Source organism: Paroedura picta, chromosome 14, assembly GCF_049243985.1.
Source record: "Paroedura picta isolate Pp20150507F chromosome 14, Ppicta_v3.0, whole genome shotgun sequence".
Classification (NCBI taxonomy): Eukaryota; Metazoa; Chordata; class Lepidosauria; order Squamata; family Gekkonidae; genus Paroedura; species Paroedura picta.
Window position 1 is genome coordinate 25,129,277 of NC_135382.1, and position 16,994 is coordinate 25,146,270.

The following is a 16,994-nucleotide window of genomic DNA, read 5'->3' on the forward strand; positions in this document are numbered from 1 at the left end:
GATAAAAACAAGATTTGATTTCAATTGCACCTCAAAGTCCAAGGAAATTTTGCAGAGTATAAGCTTTCATGACCTGGCTTCATTATCATGCTGGTTAGGATGCCACTCTGATAGTCCTAAAAATAAATCATACATACCTAGATTTTTACAGAGCAAAGCCAGGGAGAGATTAAGACATACTTTTCAAGATGAGTTTGGGAGGCTACCAGGAAGGATCCAGTTGTGATCTCTTCTCAATTCCAAGAATGTCTGCCAAACTCTTTGGTTTTTAATAATTCATTGCGAGAAACCCACTTGTGTAGATTCATTCTGAACAGCCCGGAATATTTTCCCCCAGAGTGAAATAACTGGAAAAGAACACCATTTCCTACTACATACATCAGGAAAGAACCTAGAGTCTCTTCTCTGATCTCTACTTTCTTTGGGCTTCATTTACCGCAGCAAGTGCAGTTTGTAAGGTTTTACAAACCTTAATTCCAAGAGAAACAGCTTAAGGGTGGGCTTTCCAGCTTGAGGAAACTCTTTGATCTGTTTGGTTCCAACACTGTCATAAAAGTCTTGGGCCATCCTGGATGCTTGGCTGCATGCATGATACATGACGGAGAAAAGCAAAATAACCACGTTTTGTTTCCTAGAGCCAAAAGTATGAAACACACAGACGATATTTCATGAGTGAACGGCACCACGTTTTGCGATAGACGGCAATGGGGAAGAAGAAAAGGACATTACCCAATTTCCACTCTTACCAAACAAATTTTGCAAGGAGTTTCTAATCATCCAGCCACTGCAACTAGACAGATTTAACCTTTGCTGGAAGAGTGAAACAAGACTCTTGTACAATACTCTAGACAAATGCTGTCAGGGGCTCATGGGAATTGAAGTCCATGGACATCTGGAGGACCACAGGTTGACTACCCCTGCTCTAGACGTCAAAACTAAAGACTCCAGAATGGAATTCAACCACAATGAATCCACAAAAATTACTAGCAGTATTTCTCTACCAGCTTACCCATTTAGTAGTCTGTGTTATACTCAAGGCCAACAAACCTCTACAGGGTATTCTCTTACGATTCTCTCCTTTGTCCAGCAAGGGAGCTATCATTTTAGCTACCATTAGAAGTATGCTGCTGGATCATGCCAGTGGCCCATCCAGGCCAGCAACCTGTTTCATACAGTGATCCCCTGAGCAGCATACAAGCAGCTCCCCCGGGGCAAGGAGGATACAGCCTCTCCCTAATATTGCCTCCTGCTATTTTATCGCATGCCTTGCCCTGGATAGCCTTAGCTGGCTCAATCTCATTCTATCTCAGAAGCTAAGCAAAGCTGGCTCTGGTAGACAAAGCACCTCCATTCGCCTCTTACCTTGAAAACCCCATGGGATGGCCATGTACATGTTCTATGTAAATGTTCCAAAATGTTTTACGTAAACTGCCCAGAGCCGTAGGGAAGGGCCGTATAAAAATATAAATAAATCAATCAGCGGCAACTTGACAGCACCACAATTCCCACCGCCATTTTGACATCCACATGAGAAAAATACTGGGTCACGTGCTTCTGGAATATTCTTGTCCAGCCCAAATACAAGATTTATGCTCAATCTTAAAACCGCCTTCCAGCTGCAAGAGTTAAAAAGTGACCCAAATCAGCAGAACATACAATTTCATCAGTCAGAGATCGATGATGCTACTAGATGCCAGAATCGCCTTTCTGGTCCAGAAGTGGGCAGAAAAGCAAACAAGCTACTCCAGCCAGGCACTGTTACTCTTCTTGGAGAAGAACTAAGGATGTATGTTTATAGGAAGTGGATAGCAGGGTAATCAGCTGTGGGCCGCCTCAGATCACAGGCTGCTGGGAGACAGGGCTGCTGTCTCTTTGGAATCTCTTTGGAAATCCCTTGGGCCTGAACAGTTTCCCAGAGTCAGAGTCCCTTTATTGGCATGAAATAGCAAAGCATAAGCCGTGAACAGCTTCCCAAACTCACTTCTTCCTTCTCCCTGCACCTGGTTTCCTGCCTTTTCTTACTTCTATCCTACAACTTCCTCTTCTGTTACCGGGCCTTTCCTGGGCCCGCAATCCAACTTTGTGACTATCTCATAGATTTCCTCCACCTCAGTTACTTAGGTAAGCAAGCCTTTTGTGTGTTTTTCCCTTCAATTCCCTGGCCAGTCAATTTCATTTCCTGCTCTGCTCACCTCACCAGTCTTTCCTGTCCAGGCTAGCTTTGGGGAACTGACCTCAATCAGGCCGAGAGATCATTCTGCCTCACCCTTCAGCAAGCTGCCTCAACCTTTCCCTGAAGGAGGAACATGAGATGACCAAGAGACGTCACCGTGGATTGTTGTATGTGCACATGACACTCAGCTGTGTGGTCACAAAGAAGAAGCCGGCTAGAATTCAGGGAATTCAGAAATCTGCAACCAGGAGCCAGCCTGCGTGACTTGAACTCGCATGTGAGAGGCCAGGAGAGCACAGCGCCTGCCGGAGGGCGGGGGATAGATTGCCGGCCCCCAGTGGTGAATGTGATACCCTCCTGAGGTGCCACATGAACGGAAAGTCTTTGGTTCTGTGCCCCGCACAGCATCTCATTTTCAGGAAACAATTCCTGGCTCGCTGTGAAATGCAAGGGGGGAATACTCACAGCTGAGTATTCCAGCCAGCTGAAGTGACCGAGTGCCCCTGATAATCCTGAAATAGGCAACATTGTCAGGCCAGCTTCAAAATATTCTGCTTAGTTTAAAAAAAAAAACACACATTTGGAAATAGTTTTCTTTGAATTTTTGTTTATTTGTTTAAAACAGTGGTTCTCAACCTTCCTAATGCCGCGGCCCTTTAATACAGCTGCTCATGTTGTGGTGACCCCCCAACCAAAATTAAACCAAAACTGACCGATGGCGTGAATATCCGTTTTCCACGATTGTATAAAAATTGAGTTTTTTCCGGGGTTTCTCAGTTCAGTTCTGCCTCTTCTCCCACCAAGCCGATCTCGCTCTTTTCTGCTGCTCCAGACAGACGAACGCTCTATCTCAATCTACCCCACAAGGCTGTTGTGTGGATGGCGCCCCCCCCAGCCAAGCTGCTTGCCTTGCCGTGACCCCTGTGAAAGGGTCGCTTGACCCCCAAAGGGGTCTGGACCCCCAGGTTGAGAACCACTGGTTTAAAAGAACAAGCCAACCATCCGTCAGCAGGAAAGGCAGAGTTTGATCTGATAAAATTACACATGGGTTGGGAAGAGCTGACAAAAAGACAAAAAGAACTTTTTCTCCTCCCATCCAAGACACTAGAATTTAAGGGCATCCAATGAAGCCGATGGATAGTAGGTTCAAGTCGAACAAAAGGAAATACAACTTTACACAGAGAGTGATTAATAAGCAGAATTCACTACCAGAGGATGTAGTGATGGCCGCAGAAACAAAGTTTTAAAAGGTGATTGGATAGCTTCATGGAGGATAAAAGTCTATCATTGGCTGCTACCCATGGTCACTGAGACCGTTTATGCACTGAGAACTTCACTGCCCCACCCCCCTGTCAGGAGCACAGATCGGTGGTGGATGAGGTGAACCAGGCCAAATGCTCCCCCATGTGGGTGCAGGAAGACGTGGGGCAACCTGCCACGACTAAAACTCCAGCCTGCAGCCCAGCATGAAACCTCCAGTGCATAAACGGTCTGAGCGGAACCTCCACATTCAAAAGCACTAATCCTCTGAATCCCAGAGCCAGGAGGCAACGTCAGGAAATGGCTTCAACTCTATGCTCTCTTGTTGACTATCCAGAGGAACTGGTTGGCTACTGCGAGAGATGGGATGCTGGACTAGATGGATTAGTTGACTGATCCAACAGAGATCTTCTTATGTTCTTAAAATCAGATGTCTCTCGCACACACAGCCCTGGAAGATGGGACACTCCTTTATACGTTACCACACTTATCACAGAAGGCTGTTTTCAGCAGATATTTTTTCTTGGCACTTTGTGGAAGGATCTGGTGGTAGTGGACTACACAAGGGAGGGTGGCTGTAGAAATGGGACCTGCCAAGATTAAGCGGGGTTCTGGAGCGGAGAAGGCAAGAACTGCTTCTGATGGTATAGCCTCAAACTACTCAGAACATCTGAAGGAAAGAATACTTTCAGGTACAAATATCCTAGATGCCCAGAGGCTGCCAAACCGTTGGACAATTAAAAGGTATTACTCACAAGCCTGGCTTTTATTTATGGTGTGAAATCTGTATCCTGCCCTCCTTCAAGAAGCCCAGAGGGTTGCCAGGTAGAAAGAGCAATTCTGTTCCATGAAATACACACCTATTTCTTGGAGTGCCAACTCTTCCTCCCTGGTTCTTGGAACAGAACCGAATTCTTTGATTCCTCTCCACACGCACAATGGCCCAAGTTGGATTTCTCAAGATGGCATGCCCATTGTTGTGTTTTTTTTTTTTTTTGCAATCTTTAAAAAAAAATACCTCAAGCCCACCATGGGAGAATGGCAGTACAGAAAGCCAATAAATAATGATGATAAATAATCTTCTTTGTTTACAATATCTAATGTATAATTAAAAGTGAACAACCATTCTTTTTTTTAAAAAAAATCAAATACAGCACAGCAACAAAAAGCTGGGAGGCAGTTCAGAAAGACTGTCCTGAAGCTGGGATAAAGAGCTCAAGGGAAAAAAAAACAAAACAAAACCTTGTTAATGAACGGCAAACGTTTTCTGAAGCAAAAGGAGGCAGCCACCTGTGTTAGGGGCAGGAGGCAAATGGCCTTTCTGCAACCAAACCAAATTCAAATCATGCCTTAGTTTCAGGGGTTGGGCTGCAAGTTAATACAATCAAGCAAATCAGATTCTGTTCTAAACGTCTAGTGCAGGGGTAGTCAAACGGCGGCCCTCCAGATGTCCATGGACCACAATTCCCAGAAGCCCCTGCCAGCGAATGCTGGCAGGGACTTCTGGGAATTGTAGTCCATGGACATCTGGAGGGCCGCCGTTTGACTACCCCTGGTCTAGTGGTTGACTCATCAACATGTTACCACACCAGCTTCTTAATCGAGGGCCAGGCCTGCATTATTACCAAACTCTCATCTGCAGTAGCTCCAGCTTTGCTTTCCACAAGAGGAGAAGTGGAACTCAAAACAATGCATCAATGTCCACTTTTCGCTTCCTTGGGGGAGGTTAATGGGTAACTTTGTTGTTATTACCCAACCAGGGCCTGTCCGTAGTAATCAGAGTCCACCAGATTCTTGCTAACAGAAAATATAATTTTGCCCTCTTTCGATTTCCAGGCCTGCAAGGTATTATTTGGAATAAAATTATGTGCAGGTCATCCTGCATGGCAGCTACTGTTTCTAAAGGTAAAGGTAAAGGTATCCCCTGTGCAAGCACCGAGTCATGTCTGACCCTTGGGGTGACGCCCTCTAGCGTTTTCATGGCAGACTCAATACGGGGTGGTTTGCCAGTGCCTTCCCCAGTCATTACCGCTTACCCCCCAGCAAGCTGGGTACTCATTTTACCGACCTCGGAAGGATGGAAGGCTGAGCCAACCTTGAGCCGGCTGCTGGGATAGAACTCCCAGCCTCATGGGCAAAGCTTTCAGACGGCTGCCTTACCACTCTGCGCCACAAGAGGCTCTAGCTACTGTTTCTAGGTCTTGATAAATCTGCACTTCAACACATTATACCATTTTTTAAAAAATAAAATTTAAAAAATCTCACTACTTGTGAAACTAGACAGATAGGAAAGTATATATTTTATGGGAGAGAACAGGAAATTGAAACAAAAACATACAATCAAAAAATCCCAAGTTTCAGTTTAACAATGAGGCTCAAGCTGTAATTCTGATTCGCACATCTTAAATTCTCTCACCTGACCAAATGCACTAGTAAACCAGAATCACAGATTTAATCCTGCAAGCATAGCACCTTAAGGTACCTCAAAATCATGACCCTTTGCCAATTTCCCCCCAATTCTAGTCTGTCCCTTAAAGATACAAAGAGTGGCTTCCCAAAGAAAAACCCAAGGGGGAATCTTTCTTTAAGCTTAAAAAAAAACCCAAAAGCAATCTTGAAAAAATGACAACTTCAAAAAGCAATAGTTTTAATGAATAGTAGTTTAAACTATATATAAAACCAGCAATAGCCATGACTTATGGCTGTTCCACACACAAACATGTAGATTTCTCACCAACCGTTTTGCTCACAATACTAGCATGCTGCTTTTTAGCAAGACTTCATGAGATGATTAAACAATAAAAACAAATAAAAATCTACCCACAGTCCAAAAGGGTAAATCCAGCAGCAAGTAAAATCAACATGTTTCAGCTAGAACAGTTAGAATGGCACAAAGGATTTCTACTCCCTTCCATAAAAAAGAAAAATGATAATAAACAAGTGTGTGTTTGTGTGTAAACCTGATCAACCACAGACTTCCCACTTAATCAAGTCAACATTTCTTCTTTTTTTTAATCCAGTAGTACCTTAAAGACTAACAATTAGTTCCCCTAGGAGCTTTCGTGTCAGAGGTAACTTTTTCTGAGCTGTGAAAAAGAAATCATTTTGCTTTATTTCACTTACAGGGATATCCCCTCCGCATATTCTCAAAGGGAACTGCAGGCAAGGTGGGTTCCCAGTTGCTTCCAAAAGGCAGCCCTCTGGGGGACCATTTGCCAACTCACTGGGGAAACCACTGAAAAGACCATGTTTCTAGCAGATGCTAAAGTGGGAAACACGAAAGCCAATACCCTTACAGGGCTTCACTGGTAGATCTTTAAAAAGCAGTAGAACCTCACGATGGTGTTTTCAACACAAACCCAAGAAGACCAGGTCTCTGGCAATAGCAGGAGACGCTGTCCAATAGAGCAGTGGGAGACAATTAGGGGGTGGGGGACAGAGACAGCATGCCAATGCTACAACATTTCATTCGCATGATGCTCTAGGATTCCTCGAAAATTCTTTAATTCTCTGGCAGTGACATGTCAGCACACCGCCCTAGAACTCCCCAAAAACTCTGGTATGCTTTGTGCCAAAAGTGACATCACAGCATTGGTGCAGCTCTTATTTCCATGTCCGTCCCCCCACTGAACCTCCAACTTGTTGCCACTGCCCAGCTGGCACCTCTAGCCAAACCACGGGGCATGGGGTGATCAGAAAGTTGTCTATGGTTTGGTGCAGCAACCCATCATTCACAGATGTAAACAAATCCACCATTGGCTACAGCTATCAGGGTACCGGTATAAACCAGCCTTTTGTTACCCATAATCAAATGTTAAGCACTCAGCTGATGTCTGCTTTAATAATGGGGCACAATAAATTAACGCATTAGGACCGCTAGAGACAGGAAAATCTATGAGCAAACCGAAAGGTCCAAAGCCGTTCAAAAGCAACATTCCCAATGCATTATGCAAACCTTGTTGGGGGGGGGGATATTTAGTAATTCAGTGGACACATGTTCTATCTCCTTAGGAGTATGTCTAAACATCTGGCTGGTGGATTGAGACAGGGATTGCTATTTCTGTTACTCATTAGCACTGTAGTACAGGTTTTAAGACTACTGTGCCAGATGCCTGAGGACAGAAATTATATTTCCTAAGTAAAGAGAAGACAGAAAGAACCAAATAAGGATGAAGAAGAGGTGGGGGGGGGGACAGTAACGGATGTGTATATTCCTAATGAGACTACCCCTTATCCAATCACAGCAATCAAACCAAGCCAATTAAAAAAAATGTTAAAGACCAATAACAGTCAAACTGGTCCTGCTAAATGCAAGGAAATAAGCAAGAGCATATGTACGTATCTGATGTCCTTATCTAGGGCTTCTTGTGCTCATTTAGTTTGGGAAACGAGAATTCTGTCGTGTCAAAGAACTCTACCCAAGAAGTGATGGGCACAATTCATGCCAAGCATGCTTCTTCTCTATCAGACCTGCACATCACTGCCCAGTTCAAAATGCTTGATATTGTGTGGCAGCTAACTCCTGGAATCTGGGTTAGTGACCAGGATACTGGTCAGCTGGCTGCTGCTAGGCCAAACAAATTAAACGGTTCCAAATTGAGACTTCCTCAAGGATATTCTTCACCCTTGATGTCTCCCTGGCCTTTAAATATATATATATATCTTCAGAATCATGGGGACTAGCAACATATTTCCACTCTCCTGATGACGACATGCCTACAAGTTTAGGGACACAGACATTAAGGAACATCCCTTTTAAAAGGCCACCTAGCAAGGCAGGGATTCAGTAGCTGCGCACAACTGCAGAATACTTTTTTTTTTTTAATAAATGTTGTTGCATCTTACTGTTCGGTATGTTGTTCTGGATGCTACTGCTGCAGAGAGCTCAACTAACAAGACATAATAAAATCAACTACGTTAACACACAAGTATTTTGGCACTATGGACATTTTATTTACAGTCTTGAAAGATATTTAACCGAGTAGCAAAATGCTAAATAAACATTTCCTGCAAATAAATAGAAATATATAGGTACTGTTTGCTTAATAAGTTTCATTTAGCCCAGAAGGGGGAGGAAATATGTCCCTGAGCAAGCAGTTACCTGGCAAACAAAAGTTTGCAAATATTAAAATTGTTCTACTGGGACATTAAGCAGTGAAACAAACAGACAAAAAAATGACACAAAGATTTCCATTCGCTCACTGGTAGAAAATAAAATTCTCAGCGAAAACAATATGCCTGCACAGAAACAAGACATCCCACACAGGAGGGGTGTGCATCGACAACAAAAAATACATCTTATTTAAGTTGTCCCTTGCAATGGGAAAGTGCAGACACAACAATAAAACGGAACGGGGGTGGGGGGGGGAGAGCAGACGACGTTACAATGACTTGCAGCTCATGTCGGCAAAGTAACAAAAAGTCAGTAGACAAAATCTCCATTTCACCAGATCAACAGCAAAATTCCGTAATGATTCTAACAGAACTGCATTCAATATACAAGTTCCTATATCAGGGATCAGCCACTCAGAATTTTATACATATTTCTGTGCATTTTAAATGAATATTAATAACGGCAACTAAAGACAACTGAGGCCTTAGAGCAGGGTTAGGCAAACTGTAGCCCTCCAGATGTCCATGGACTACAATTCCCAGGAGCCCCTGCCAGCGAATGCTGGCAGGGGCTCCTGGGAACTGTAGTCCATGGACATCTGGAGGGCCACAGTTTGCCCACCCCTGCCTTAGAGAGAACTGCTGCCAATCAGAGCAGACAAAACTGCCGGCTTGTCCAGGAGTTGGCGGTATAGAAATCTGATAATAAATAAATAAATAATAAATTGATATGGCCCAACTCATTATATGGTAAATTCATGTGATTGTTCTCCCAGTCTAGTCTAACCAGAAGCTGGATCACCAGTTCCAGTAGAGAAAAAAATGAAATTCTAAATAAATAGAGGACTAGAGGGGGGTTTGGCTTTAGGTATAAAAGTCTTCATCTCTGCCATTGATCAACCATTGATCAACCATTGATTAATTGTAGGTTCTTGCCAGAGCCAAGCAAGAAACATTTGGCCCCGCAATAAAAAATAATACCAGTAGCATAGTTAATTTGAAAAATCAACTAATGGTTCGGGCATCATACGGATTCCAGAAGTCTGGTTAATAATCCCTAACATTTGAGATCGAGTCAAAACGGATTACATCCCATACATAAAAGAAAATCAGCCCAATAATTCTGCCCATTCGCAGTATTTTTCCAACTCTCCTTTTTTAAACACGAGAAGAGAATCTGACATGCTACGTCCGTTTCATCCTGCCAATTTCTATGTCGCCCCTTCTCAAAACCCAACTTTTGCATAAAAGTTGTTCATTTACTTCCCCAAAACTTTATTGCCATTTTAAGACATCTGTGAGTCACTACAGATTTTGGGGCAGTGGGAATTAGGCAGAAATCACACATGCATTTTATGAACCCAAGGAGGGAGAAATGCACCTCCCTAAATTATTCCCATGAGGCACAGAGAGGGGGCTATCTGAATGGGGAGGGAGGACAGGTTTTGCCGTCAGGATATATTTTTAATGGGGGGGATTAATGACTTTTTTGTATTTTACGTGGGGTTTTACTATTATGTAACCCGCCGCAAGACTGCTTTGCTGATAGTGGCGGGCAATAAATCTAATAATAATTGATAATAATAATGATCTTTCTGCATGGATCAGATAACTGGTAGCCACATATTTTAAACTGCGTGACCTGTCAAAAACGTGGTACATATTTAGTATTATTATTTTGGTTTTCACAGGTGCACAAGCAAATATGAAATATGCTTTAAACATGTGAATTCAGATTAAGGTGGGGCACATGGGGCAAGGGAGATGCCCTAATGCAGGGGTAGTCAACCTGTGGTCCTCCAGATGTTCATGGATTACAATTCCCATGAGCCCCTGCCAGCAAACAATGACAGGGGCTCATGGGAATTGTAGTCCATGAACATCTGGAGGACCACAGGTTGACTACCCCTGCCCTAATGAACAACACTGTCCTTTATAAATCGGCAGGATTTCAAACAAGTGCTCTCAAGGGCTCCTTTAAGTTACAAGCTTCCTGAGTGCATGAATCCTTCTTTGTGGTGCATGCTACCTAAAATCCAACACGCAGTACAGATATAGTTGCTCAACAACAACAAAAGTCTTTCAAACTTCCCTTTTTCAGTTATCTCCCATGGATCATGCACACACACAAAAACCGCTCTGTTCCGATATATATGCCTGCAGAATCTCAGTTTTGAAAATTTTTAACAAATTTAGCCCCAAACAACAGAGACCAAAGGAGGAAGCAAATCAGCTAACAGGCAGGTTAGGATCACGGTCCAGGGAATACCAGTGCAATAATAAAACCACTTTACTGGCTGCAAACCCCACTGAATCGATCCGAGTAAACTTGGGAGTAGATCTGTTTAGAATGGCTCTCTGGAACAACCATCATATCAAAGCATTTTGAAAGCTGCATGACCCTCTGATGCAGCTGTCTATTTACCACCAAAGGAATGTTATACTGTTTGGTGTACTTGACTTCCAAGTAAAGGTGCTGAGGATAAAGACTCAGTCCCAAAAGTGTTTGCTTACTTGCCTTAATCAAAGCCAGACCTTGGCTAGTTTCTGTCCCGAGGCTTCAATTCAACACGCATTACCAGTGACAAAGACCCCCCCAAAATCAGAAGACTTGGTTCTCAGTCAGTGTGCTCAGGATCAAAATTTGTGCCGCATTTAAAAACATTTGACAGAACCAATTAGGTATTTCCACTTTTCCATCCCCATCCCCCCCCCTTCAATGAGACTTCTCAGCCAGGTTAGTATGTCAAATCCATGAAGTTTAAACAAACAAACAAAAAATACCACCACCAGTTTTAAATCAACCAACAATCTCCAAAAGACTGGTGTCCCAATTCAATATCACTTATCCTGCATGATGAAACTGACATCAAAAGGAACAAGAGATAACACTCAACAATATACATATTGTTGTTGTTAGTTGCGAAGTCGTGTCCGACCCATCGCGACCCCATGGACAATGATATAATTTCTGTGTGTTTGTGTGTATCATAGAAAATAAAACAAAATACAAGATGTGAAGAAGCTGGCTGGGGTTGTGTAAACTTTCATACAGGAAAAGATCAACCGATATAAAAAACTCTTTGTTATTCCCGTAGGCAACAAAAAACAACAACTTTTAATCAGAGAACCGGAAGAAACACCATGGATAACAGCAAAAGAACTGTTTCATCCTGGCTCCATCAGTGGACAGTCAGATATTGATAGGTCAAAGCTGTGAAAGCCACGCTGTGATAGCCGTTCTGTGTTCTCTATCCCTAGCACCAAATAGTTCGATGCAGAAGCTGATATAGACCTACCAGCCACAATATTTTTCTAATCCTTTTTATTGCAAGCATCCATGCCAGGAGCCATTGTTAACATCCTGTAGCGATGAGTTCCACCAATTACCTCCACCCATCAGACAGTCAACTTCTGGCTATAAGATAGTTTTTGGTTCCAATCCTAAGGACACTTTCCTGGGAAAGTACATAGCTTAGAAATTACTACAACAGGGTTCACTTCTGAGAAAATCTTAGTGTATCTTGCAGAAAAGGAAGTCCTTCAAATCCAGTTTCTCACTCTCCAGCTATAGGGGAATTTATAATTGGACAGACATTTGCCAGCTTAAAAAAAAAAAAACATCCTCCAAGGGTTCGAATCCCAGCTTTCCCAAGCAACATGCTCTGGAAATACACTCAATACTTTGTACAGACACCTGTGGAGACCTCCAGCTTCTACAACAGGGGTAGTCAAACTGCGGCCCTCCAGATGTCCATGGACTACAATTCCCATGAGCCCCTGCCAGCAAACGCTGGCAGGGGCTCATGGGAATTGTAGTCCATGGACATCTGGAGGGCCGCAGTTTGACTACCCCTGACGTAGACAACAGGGGGAAGTGGGAAGAACCTCTCCACAGTCTGCCCCTAGTAGTGATTTCCTTCCCCAAACTACTCAACAATACTGACAGAGTAACCATCTGGAGAAGATCCGTAGGAAAAGAAGCAGCAGACCTGGGAGTAAGGTTTCAGCAGTCCTCACACTTTTCAAATCAGATGCCCACCTGCACTTTTTGCATAACTGGGGCAAATTGCAATGAAACATACAGATCTACCACTGTCCCATCCTAAACATATTTTAGCCTCAGTATCATTAGTCAGTTGTGTGCTCAGGCCCCAGAACTAAAAGAAAGGAATAAAAAATGTTCAGCACTGAACCCAGTGGTTGGCTGGCAATATAAAGCGTCCAGATTGGCTGGTAGTATGAGGCCTTTGGACTGATCCCTGGACTTCTTCCCTCACCAGAGGAGTATAGTATGCCTGACAGATAACCCATCACAGCAACAGTAGGAAGATAAGCAAGTTCCCTGCAGAGGCAGCATAAAAACCCTCTAAAATAAATATTAATTAAATGGCAGCTTTTCTGGGTTGCAGAAGGGTCCCAATCCTAGGTCTGATCCCATTCTTCTTCAGCAGCACTAAATTAGAAGGCCTTACAAACACGTGATCGTTCCAGAGGACCACTTCCAACAAAATGGCGGCAAAGGTCAAAATTCACGGCAGCTTCTTAGGTGTGAAAATGAGCCAAGGGAACAGCCACGCACTTTGTGCAAGATCACTGGTGTAATCCAACAACATAAATCTATCCTTTAGTCATCTCCTTATCTACATGTACCCACATCTGAATATCAAATGGTGATATTCCACAGAAGAAAATCTACCCAATGCTGCCTCCATCTTATCAAGGTCTCCACAGATTTTTGTGTGTGCATGGGATTGTAGGGGAGCAAATGATTTTGTACAATGTTAGTGCACTACAATCCTACAATTCTGGCTAACTGTAAAGCACACCAAAGCCTGCGGTTGAACTGACCGGTTTATGCCCTTGTACAAAAGGGCTGTCTGGCGTTGAAAAAAATTACTGTTCTGCAGCTGGTAGTGTCTCCACCATACATGGGCGACTGTTTGGTCTAAAGCAGGGGTAGTCAGCATTTGCTGGCAGGGGATCATAGGATTTGTAGTCCATGAACATCTGGAGGACCACAGGTTGACTACCCCTGGTCTAAAGTGTCCAATGTCAAGTGTCTCAATCAGTGTTTAGAGACTGTGGAGGAGGAACAATTAAGGGGGAGGGAACAAGAAAGTTCAAGCAAAATGAGAAAAATTCATAGAATCGAATTGGCACTGTGATCTGGGAAGGTTGAAGGTAGCTGACTTGAAGAATTGGGTTTATGGGCTCAGGTATAGGCACCAAAATGCCACACTGCATGAGACCTGAAATCAGGACAATAATATATATTTTGAATATTATTATTATTCACAATAAAAGGGTACACACAGTTTGAAAAGGTCAGCCGGAACAGTGTTTTTGAATTAGGATGACAAATAGCCACTGAGTCTTTCCCCGTTCATCTCAATAGTATGAGGGCTGCTGAAAGATTTTGCCTGTACACCTTTGTGCTGCCTATTTCGCTGCTTTCAGAGGTCAGTTCCTTGGCTAATCCTCAAGCAAAAGGGGAGGAAGTTAATTTGCCCACGGAGATGAAACTTATTTTCCTATCCTGCCCACAGTCACTCTCCTTCCAAAATATCAGAAGGAATCCTTCCAAAATATCAGAAGGAATCCAAGGCCCAAATCATTTTTAATGACTCATACCAGAAGTATATAAGTTTAAGCACCCTGAACCGCAAGGGAGAGGGGGGTATATCAATCAATCAAAATAAATAAATAAGAAGCATCTGATTTCCACAAACCTCCCATTAATCCATTCAAAGTGTGGGATTCTTTTTTCGCCCTCAATCCACCTCCGTCTTAACCTTTTCAAATTATCACCCTTCTGCCACAGTTCTAAACCAATCTATCTGATTACCTATCAGAGATAACATTTAAAGAAGCAAAAAAAAAAACCCCAAAAGGCAGTCTTTACCTTGGGGGAAGGGAGAGACAAAGCAGACTGTCCACCACAACCTGGATGCAACAACCAATTAATTTCACACACACACACACAGAGCCCAATGGATATTTAAAACGTATCCCCCAAACGTGTACTTCAAATGTGCCAACCAAAACGCACAGCTTAGACGTGCTCCCAAATTTAGGAGCGTTTTGGGGCGACTATTTTAGAGCCGCAGCAGAGACTCACAACTAAAAAGCACACCACCACACTCTTTCCAAATGACCCTTTCCCTACAATGGGCGCCAACTTGGCCTGGGGCTGTCAGGATTTCGCCGGCCTACCTCGTGCCCAGGTGAGCCCCCCACCGCCGCCAGGTCGACGCGCATCCCTCGCCCAGCCCCATTCCCCCGGCTCCTTGTGGCTCTCCCCCCAAGTCCTGCGCTCCGGACCCAAACACCAGCCGCTTTCCCTTGGGCCCCCGACGGCTGCGGCCGCCCAAGCGCACGACCCTTCCAGGCAGGGCAGGCAAAGCGCGGCTTACCGTGGCGGAGGCCAGGCTGTTCTCGGCCAGGCTCAAGTGGTGGGGCTCCCAGCGGCGGAGAAATTTGGAGGTGAGGATCTTGCTGAGGAAAGTCCGCGGGTGCCGGACGACGCACACCTGGATGTCGCCCTCCTGCAGCAGCTTGTACCTCATGCCGTTGCAGTGGACGCCCCGGCGGCACAGCGCGGCCCCCATTTTCGTCCCTTCCGTCGCGGACATTTCGGCCAGCAGCGCCTTGCTCTCGTCCAGCGGCCGGTGCTCGCTTCCCCCGCCGCCGCCGCCGCAGCCGCCGTTCACATCCATGGCAGGCAGGCAGGCAGGCGAGCAGGCAGGCAGCGCGTCTCGGGGCCGGCGGATTCCGCCCCGGTCACCTGGGCGCGTTGCAAAAGGGAGCAAAAGACGCGCACATACAAACCCGGAATCCTGGCAGACAAAGAGGGTCGCGGAGCAAGCCCCGGGCAGAGGGGCTAAAAAATCCGCACGCGCGCGCAGCAACACACAAACACACTCACACACAATCCCGCACGAAAGAGGAAGCGATTTGTATAAAAAATCCTTGTTTAAAACTTCAATGGGGATTTTTTTTCTCTCCTCCTCCTCCTTCCCTTTCTCCCGTCCTCTGATTTCTTCTGGATCAGGTGCGCTTGGGAAAGGTTGGGTTTTCTTTCTTTCTTTTCTTGTCTTTCTTTTTTCCCTTCTTTCTTTCAAAGGATTAAATCCATCTCGGAAGGACAGCCGGATCCAGCCGCAGGAAGCGAGAGACAAAAGGAAGCCTTCATTTTTTTTTGGGGGGGGGGTGTTTTGTTGTCGCTTGTTTCCCGCCCCTCTCTCCCCCCTAAAGGAGGTGGGAATCCTCTTTGTTGGGTAGAACAATAAAAAAAACGCGAGGAAAAGGAAGCCCCGTTGCCAGCTGGCCGCCCCCTTCTCTCTTGGGCGCCTGCGGTGCACGTCTGGATGGGGGCTGCGGATGCGTGTACGAGGGGTGGGGAGGGAGGGGACCGCGTGTGAGTGGAGGCGGTGTGGGAAAAGGAGAAAAGGGGGGGGGAGAAGAGAAAGAGAGAGAGAGAGAGAGAGAAAGGCGTGTTTCAGCCGCTTCCTCCGCTGGCTGGAGGAAGGAGCAGCAAAGCTCCGCTGAAAGATTGTTGCGGGAGCAGCTCCCAGGCCTCCGCTGATTGGTCCCCTCGGTCATGTGCGGCCCGCTCTGACGTCAATGGGAGCCGGAGGAGCAGATTGCAGCTCTCTTAAGGCAGACTGGGGGGTCGGCCGGGCGGGGGAGGCATGCGGATTGCAAGAGCGGCCTGGGAGATGCCCGCGCGCAGCCCTCCAGGCAATGCATTGCATTCGACCATTGCATTGCACGGCTTGCAGAGGCGGAGGGTCGGAATCCGCCGGAGCACTTTTATTTTTAAACGCCCAAAGCTTTGCGAGACAGCCCCCACCCCCAGCCACGGAGCGATGTTATTAATCGGAATTCCGAGCACTTTTTTTTTTGGGGGGGGTGGAGATGTTCAGAGTGTGGAGCGTTGCGAGCGAGCGTCCCCCAGCCAGAGAAGGAGGAGGGAGGCTTCATTAAGAAAAGGATGACCGGAAGGCTGAGCACCTCCCCCCCCCCCCAATGTTCAAAGCCGAGGACGGCTGCCGAGCAAAGCTCCGCCCCGGCTCTTCCCCCCCTCCCTCCCTCCCTCCCCCCGCCGCCCTTCTAGTTCTGTCTAGATAGAAGTTTCATTTTTATTATTCTGCAGTGAAGAAGGAGGAAGCACATCCGAGCTGGCCAACCGTGCAGGACTTAGTATGGAGACAACGCACTGGGAAGTGCCATAAATTTCACTGAGTTGAGGCAGGAGTAACTTTGCAGAGGGTTGCTCCGGGCAGAGCGCTGGGGGAGGTTGGCCGGCTGGAAAGGCTTTTTAAATCTTAATGGCAGATTCAAGTGGATAGTCTGAAGTAGCACAAGAAAATCAGATCCCAGTAGCACCTGTAAGACCAACAATACATAAATCTTAGTGGTTGTTCAGTCAACCCTTTTCGTTGCT

At 45.4% G+C, this 16,994-nt stretch overlaps 1 protein-coding gene across 2 annotated transcripts in view; it reads right to left on the reverse strand.

Annotated features, from left to right (window-relative positions):
• CMIP (c-Maf inducing protein) overlaps nucleotides 1-16,097 on the reverse strand; it is a 161,476-nt gene extending 145,379 nt beyond the window's left edge. The window contains exon 1 of one of the 2 annotated variants that reach the window (XM_077310976.1): nucleotides 14,962-16,097. In XM_077310976.1, coding sequence (XP_077167091.1) covers nucleotides 14,962-15,264 — 303 coding nt within the window. In that variant the 5' untranslated portion in view covers nucleotides 15,265-16,097. Of the gene's footprint in view, nucleotides 1-2,192; nucleotides 2,327-14,961 lie in introns of those variants that run through there. The other variant, XM_077310979.1, reaches the window with a different exon arrangement.
• Nucleotides 16,098-16,994: the final 897 nt, after the last annotated feature.